The sequence below is a fragment of the Hippocampus guttulatus genome, chromosome 3 (assembly GCF_054856545.1).
Source record: "Hippocampus guttulatus isolate MCC_2025c chromosome 3, RoL_Hgut_1.0, whole genome shotgun sequence".
NCBI lineage: Eukaryota > Metazoa > Chordata > Actinopteri > Syngnathiformes > Syngnathidae > Hippocampus > Hippocampus guttulatus.
This window is the reverse complement of record NC_141263.1, coordinates 15282122-15288934: the sequence shown is the minus strand read 5'-3', so window position 1 is coordinate 15288934 and position 6813 is coordinate 15282122. Positions and strand designations below refer to the sequence as shown.

Below are 6813 nucleotides of genomic sequence, written 5' to 3'. Positions count from 1 at the left end.
ATCCTGATTTCTTTCCAAAGTAAAAACGGTTTGCAAAAGAACCATGTTTATTTCAGTTGAAGATATGCTACAAAACGGTCAATTCATGTTTGCTTTCAGGCAGCGTTTGTCGACAAACTGTGCTCTATAAATACTGTTGACTTGACTTGACAACACAAAGTGAAATAAACTGACATTTTAAAAAAAACATAATACAAAGAATTCCCGTCAAAAGCAGTGCATCAAATATTAACATGCAACCTGTGACGAGCATGAGCATCACAATTTAAACACTAAATAATCAGAGAAAGAAAACAAAATGAAGAGCTCAAAAAAAAAAAAACAGTTAGCCAATGTTATACGCAAATGTCAAATTTCAATATGAATATCACATATATGGGCATGAATTATCGGTAATTTATTCTTGCATAAACACACTTACAGGTGAGAAGACTACGAATTAAAACACAATCCCGCCACTAGTTTAACCATTCCTAGCAGCAGCAATAAAAGCTCAATAAAAGCTATAAAAATAAATACTGAAGTGAGATTTAAAATCCTTATTATATCTCCGCAGTCATTCTTCAGGTTATAGTGAAATATTTGCAACTCATGTTGGGTCATCTTTTCGGTTCCTTGCTAAAAGCTGAGGGGTTTTTCCACTGAGCCTCCAAGGTGCGACAAGGCTATGGCGAGCCTGGCTTTCAGTTCCGAGTAGTCCGGCTGCTCCGTGTACTGCAGCTCCGCCACTGAGCTCACGTAGCTCTGAATTGCACCTAAACAACAAAAAAATCAACGTGTAAGCTATTAATCACTTACTTGTCGTGATATTTCTACATATTTACTCACTCGAAGCTTTATTTCTGCCAAAGCAGTGACTCAACAGCGCTGGAATGTCATCCATGTATCTAAAATAAGAACAATGAATACACATGAAATGAGAGAATGCACACGGCAACATCAGTACCGGTGCCACATGGAACATGGATCCCCTGTCACCAAAATTTGCATACAATGCAAATAATGTCATGTTCTTGACTAAAAAATACATCAAACCAATTTCTTGTAAATAATTTATAGCGTGTGTATAAAAAGTCAACACACCCCAGTTCAAAGGCCAGCTTTGTGATATAAAAGAATGAGACCAAGATAAATCATTTCAAGGGGGAGAAAATTATGAACAGTTCCAAATACCAGTGAGTGTTAGCACAAAATATTCAGGCTTCTGCTGAAAGCAGAAAAAAAAAAAAAAGGTCAGGAAAAGCATACTAGAACACCTAAACTTCATGCTTGTGCAATCACATTTAATTTTTTTCTTCCCATTTAAAAGGGAAGCCTACCTACGTTCTATGCTGTCCCACCAGTCTGAACTCAGCATTTTGATGATGCTCACCTCTGTTTGAGGTCAGCCACTTGGTCGGGATCGGTGAGGCCACTCCATGGCAGCGCACCCGTGTGCCACTGCAGCATGCAGTAGCCCAAAGACTGCAGGTCACTGCGCCGCGATGGAGCTGAAAGAGCACCATGAAACCTCACGCCGGCTGACGGTTCTTATTTCACAACAGTGCTACTCAAACTTTTAACGCAGAGAATTACCTCCCAAAAAATACTTTGCTCATCAAACCTTCAGGTGGAGGGGTTGTTTGTGCTTTTATTACGATTTACAGTGATGCACTTCAGCCACTCATGGAGGACGATCCTAAAACGTGAACTCACCTGCTCCGGCATGCGAATCAATGCTGATGAACTCGAGTGATCCTTCGTGTGGTTCTTGGATGCCTTGCCGATATCCCACGTGGCGTCCACCGGGACAGTAGCGTGAGGCGTGGTAGTATCCTACCAAATATATCTGAAAACACACGCGCAGGTACATGCATACGCAGAGACACAAGCACACAAACAGATAACACATGCACACAAGCACATACATGATGATCACACACAGTCATTTGCAGACACACAAAGACAGATGGACATGCCACACACATCAGACAGAAATAGGCAGACGGATGCAAAAGACAGGCACGCGCACAAACATGCAAATGTGACACAGCCAAAAGCGCAAACACAAAACGCACACAATGAGTGGGGTGTACAGTGGGGGCGCCACAAATGCATCAGCGAGCGTCCTCCCAACCTGCGTCGGGCATCCCACTTGGATGTAGACGTTTTCGGCATTGATGTCAGCATGCACGTACTCGTTGGAATGGATGTAATGTAGCACGTCCAGCTGCAAGGGACGCACAACACATCAACTTCTAGGAGGATGAGGCGAGGGGACCAAGGGGCAAAGGAAGCTCGCTCACTATTCTGCAGGCAAGATGAAGAACCGTCTTCTCGGGAAGGCGACTGTTGTCCATGACAGTCTGGAGCGACTGGCCCATGGCGGAGAAAACCAGAAACCTAAAAATGGTGACAGAAAGGCTTTACCACACTCTGGCTGTGAAGTGAATGGGGGTCGGGGGCTGCGGTTGGGGCGATGGTAGAAAAGTGCAAACTCAAAAGTGCACCTGTAAGAATCCGTGTGACCGAAGCTGAGACAGGACGGAATTCCAAGGAAATCCAAGTCATGTTGCTTGATCCACTTGGCCACTACAAAGATGCAAGGGAAGCCTTACGATAAAAGCACTTGAAAACGGCAATTCTCAAAATCCAGTAAATTTAGCAGTAGCTTGTGGAATGTCGAATGCTTTTTGTGTGTGTGGGGGGGGGGGGGGGGCAAATGCTCACCAGATGAAGGCTTCGCAGCCCTCTGCAGAAAGTTCTGCTCCTTGTAAATTCTTCCTCGTTCAGCACCCTGCAATTCAAATGTGCAGCTATTCATTGAAGAAGATACATGTTGTGGTCGTAGTTAGCAGGGGGTGTAGTAGTGCACCGCATTGGCAGCTGCAAATTCATCTATGGTAGCTCATTTAGCTACATGAGAGGACGAATCATTCACTAAAAATTCACGGTAAAACCGAGATTAAGCCTGCCACCGCCAACCCAAAACCATAACGTACAGTATATGTTATGTTTTAAAATAATACTTAACTATATTCATAATTTCATATCTATATATCTGGGGATGATAAAGTGAAGCGTCTTTCAGCAAAATGCATGTGCAATAAAGTTGATCAGTTTGAACATTAAATATCTTGTCTTGGTAGTAATCAATTAAATATAGGTTGAACATGATTTACAAATCATTGTAATCTGTTTTTACTTACTTTATTTGAATTGGGTAGCTAGCTCGCTAGCTAGATAGATGCACTAAAGAAGAAAGGTTCAATATCTGCCAAGCTGCTGCTTGTTATCAAGTGAGTTCACAACACGGGCTCTCAAAATTGTTTTATTCTGTCTTGACAATTACAATACTACCTGTAGTTTGCGGATCACGAACAAAAACATTTGAATGCAGCACATCAAAATGTTTTGCAATAAGAAGGCTGGGGGTCATAGTTTTTCCATTGCAGCGAGTTGATAACGTGTGTGAGGATCAATCAGCTGCAGTGTGCGGTGCCGACTGTATTTTATTTTCAAACTAAATATTAGACTCACCAGTTTAAGGATATAATCAGGTTCCTTCGAGGAGGACCACGACCCTTTGTGCACAACTGGAAATAAATCCAGATATTGCAGTTAATAGAGACGTTGCAATTTGGTTTCATGTACTGGCTGACGTCACACGTGATCTGTTACCTTCATACACAAGCTCTGTCAGGCTCTGACTGAGCAGCTTCACAAGTGTCCACTTCCTGCCCGTCGTGTCTGTCAGCTCCTCGCCATCCTCGAGTCGCTCCACGGCAGCCACCTTCTTCGCTTTGTTCTGTCCTCTGCCTGCACATTCATTCGGACAGGCACACTCTTTGAAAATCGTCCTTGGATTCAGATGAAACAAGAGCTCTATCGAACTTTCTGATGGTCCTTATTTGGCATCATCCATGTTGTTTTTGCCACAGCCGGTCTATTGGATGTCAAAGGATTGTGCAGCTGCAGGGTTTGTCTTTAATGGTGGCTCGATGGCCCGCGGTCACCACGTCGCTGTATAACGTTGTGGTTGGTGTGCGTGTTTGGTTCACCTTTGAAAGGAGATTTGGAGGCAGGAGAGGAAAGAGGAGAGAAGGCAGTCAGAGGCAAGCTGTCCACCGTGGATTCTTCTGCGTTCCTCATCGTGACATCTGTCGTTCTTTCTCCTTCCTCCACAGGTTGCAGGAGCGTACCTCTGCCCCTTCCTGTAGATAATGTTGACGGATGAGACGTCATTCCGGTTGAGTTTCACAACAAGCATAATACTCACAAACATCTAGTCTTTACCGTCTGCAAACTACGACCAATATTATTGCAGCCTATTGAGTCACTTAGAAACTCTTTTTTTGGCTCATGCAGGTCCATATTAAAATTCCCTCTGTCGGCCAAGGTATGCACAAGGAGCGCAATGTCAAAGAACTTTCTCCCACGTTCCAACCACAGGCACGTTGGGTTCATTATCCATCGTTGTCATCTACTATAGAAAGTTGGATTGTTGATTTTGTCCAAGCTTACCAGATCTGGGGGGTTTTAAGATGGGAGGGGGAGAAGCCCCAACAGCTGCCGCCTTCTTGACACGTTTGACTGGAGTTTGCTTTGGTGAAGACATACTGTTATCTGTAAAAAAGGAAAATACAATGATGCAAATTACCGTTTTATTAATCTGGATATCTGTTACATCATTAGCCTAATATCATAAGAGCCTCAGAAATCTTTGAGTGATATTCACAATATCTATAAAAAAATGCCAATGTGTTTTCTAAAAATTTGGGGTTTTTCCTTATGTCTGTGTAGATTCTCAGTAATCCAGGTCATTGCAATACATGCAAGCTGGATCGAGGCAACTGCACTTTCCTATTTTGTGCGTGTGGGGAAGGGGGGGGGGGGGTAGAAAATGTTCAAATGTGACCTTCCTATTAAATGGATGGACTTTCAGATTTGAGAAAAATATGGCGTGTGCAATTTAGAAATTAAAGACATTTCATGTGCAATTATTCCTTTTCAATGGGGTAAAATGAGTTTATATTGCATTCCAAACACAGGAACTTCAGCCCAGAACTAGAGCCCTTTGTTTGTACCGTGGATACAATTGGCTACATTTTGATATTTTCTTTTCCAACATCGAGGAGGACGTTCAGAAAAAACTGGAAGCAACAGTCTAGGATACCTACAAGGTTTGGAAAGTTCATAATACAGTAGCATGTGAAAACAAACAAAGAATCATAAATGAACTTTATAAAAAAAAGAAATATTAAACTAAGTGGGTAATTATTACCTTGTGCCACTGGAGGAGCATCTTCTTTTTCAGTTAATTTGACTTCCCTGTCCAGGCGGAGGGAGTTACGAGTCTTACGCAGTGCAGGACGAGGAGAAACTAAACTTTCATCCACTGTAAATGAAGAAAAATATTGATGGGTTTCCAACACTTCTGATAGAGTTCTTGCGTCAGATATTACTAGAGTGTGCAATTGTACTTAATGTGTACATTGCAAAGATAATCTTACCATCTGTTGCCTCATAGCACATGCTGGATGCATGGCTTGTTTTAATGGCTTCATCCCCTTTAGGGGGAGAGAAATTTGGAGGCTTGGTAGCCTCCAGCGCAGATGCCTCGGTGGGACAAGGAATTTTCTCCCCGCATGAAGGACAAAATTTAAAACCGGACTGCAGCTTTGTGCCGCAGTGAGGGCAGAAACGGAAAGTCATTCTGCAAGAGAACGTGTGTATAGTTGTGGTTAATATGAACAGATGAATAAAACATCACAATAAGATGGTGTTGAATAAACTGGTAATATAATGTTAACAAAACAACAATCTAACTCAACATGTGGCTAATGATAGGAGAGTATACATTTAGAAAATCATCTGATCATTTATTCATTATCATTGATATCCATTTTAAGGTCCACATTACTGAGACCTTGTGAAACAAAAGAGTCACATGGCACACTTATTGAACATTAGAACTTCGTGGTATACTTATGCTATACGGTTCAGATGTTCAAATATGTATGTTAGTTTGAGGGGATATTAAATTTACAAGCTTTACAACAGGCTACTTCACACTGTAGCCAAGTGGCATTTCTTCAGAATTATGCAAAGATAAAGTACACTAAAATAATCACATAAATGTGCAGGGTTTACGCACTTCTGCGAGCTACTGCATATCAAAGCTATTATTGCAACCCCAGATGAGCTAACATACAGTATTGACTTGCTGGTTATGTACGGTGTCCATGATAAATTAAACGTAATGTATTGGTATAACACTTCGTAAGGGCATTAATATTGTCAAATCCGGTTGTTGTGAAAAGCCAATGAACATACAGCATACCAAATACTTGAAATGGCAACAAATAATCCAGACACGAGTGGTCATAAACATAAACATATCTTGATCGGTCGCTGCGAACACTACTGGCTAAGCTATTCGAAAAGATATAAAAGCCTGCCTTTTGAAATGTGTCATCGATTTGCATACTATTAGCGTCTAGAAGAGATAAATCTTGTACCTGTAATTTAAAAAAAAAAGACACCAAATGGACTTTAGAAGTACCTTTCCAATCCCTTCTCCATGATCAGGACGTCTGTGTTTACGTCTTTTTCTTCTTTGATGGAATAATATTGCAGCCTCTAACAGCATGCAAAAGAATGCTGCCCCTATAGGAACATAGGAGAACTGCACGTGGGCTGATGAAAGCATAGGACATAGTAGACGGACGGACAGCCAGCAGCCAGCAAGCTAGCTCGCTCGCTAGACTCAAGTAAGACAAAAAAAATAAAGACTATTGGATGTGTAATCAATATGGACAGAATGCCTATCTC

The 6813-nt window shown here is 41.8% G+C and overlaps 1 protein-coding gene across 2 annotated transcripts; it reads right to left on the bottom strand.

Annotated features, from left to right (window-relative positions):
- Positions 1-24: 24 nt before the first annotated feature.
- vrk3 (VRK serine/threonine kinase 3) lies at positions 25-6605 on the bottom strand. Of its 2 annotated transcripts, none has more exons than XM_086107021.1 (15): positions 6545-6605; positions 5493-5695; positions 5264-5377; positions 4504-4605; positions 4041-4193; positions 3661-3798; positions 3520-3575; positions 2710-2776; positions 2490-2571; positions 2286-2382; positions 2117-2209; positions 1696-1828; positions 1373-1490; positions 829-887; positions 25-755 (listed from the first exon to the last, which is right to left on the bottom strand). In XM_086107021.1, the coding sequence occupies exons 1-15, from the start codon at positions 6562-6564 to the stop codon at positions 619-621; spliced, it is 1572 nt and encodes a 523-aa protein (XP_085963147.1). In that variant the 5' UTR covers positions 6565-6605; the 3' UTR covers positions 25-618. The 2 variants fall into 2 exon arrangements, with proteins under 2 accessions (XP_085963147.1, XP_085963148.1); XM_086107022.1 differs by having other exon boundaries at positions 6501-6574.
- Between the last annotated feature and the right edge of the window lie 208 nt (positions 6606-6813).

Excerpts from the sequence above, each read along its gene's own strand:
- vrk3 (XM_086107021.1), bottom strand. The coding sequence starts at position 6,564 with ATGGAGAAGGGATTGGAAAG. Across the intron at positions 5,696-6,544 it reads ATGGAGAAGGGATTGGAAAG|AATGACTTTCCGTTTCTGCC; the intron begins GTACTTCTAAAG and ends GTTCTCTTGCAG. Across the intron at positions 3,576-3,660 it reads GACAGAGCTTGTGTATGAAG|TTGTGCACAAAGGGTCGTGG; the intron begins GTAACAGATCAC and ends ATTTATTTCCAG.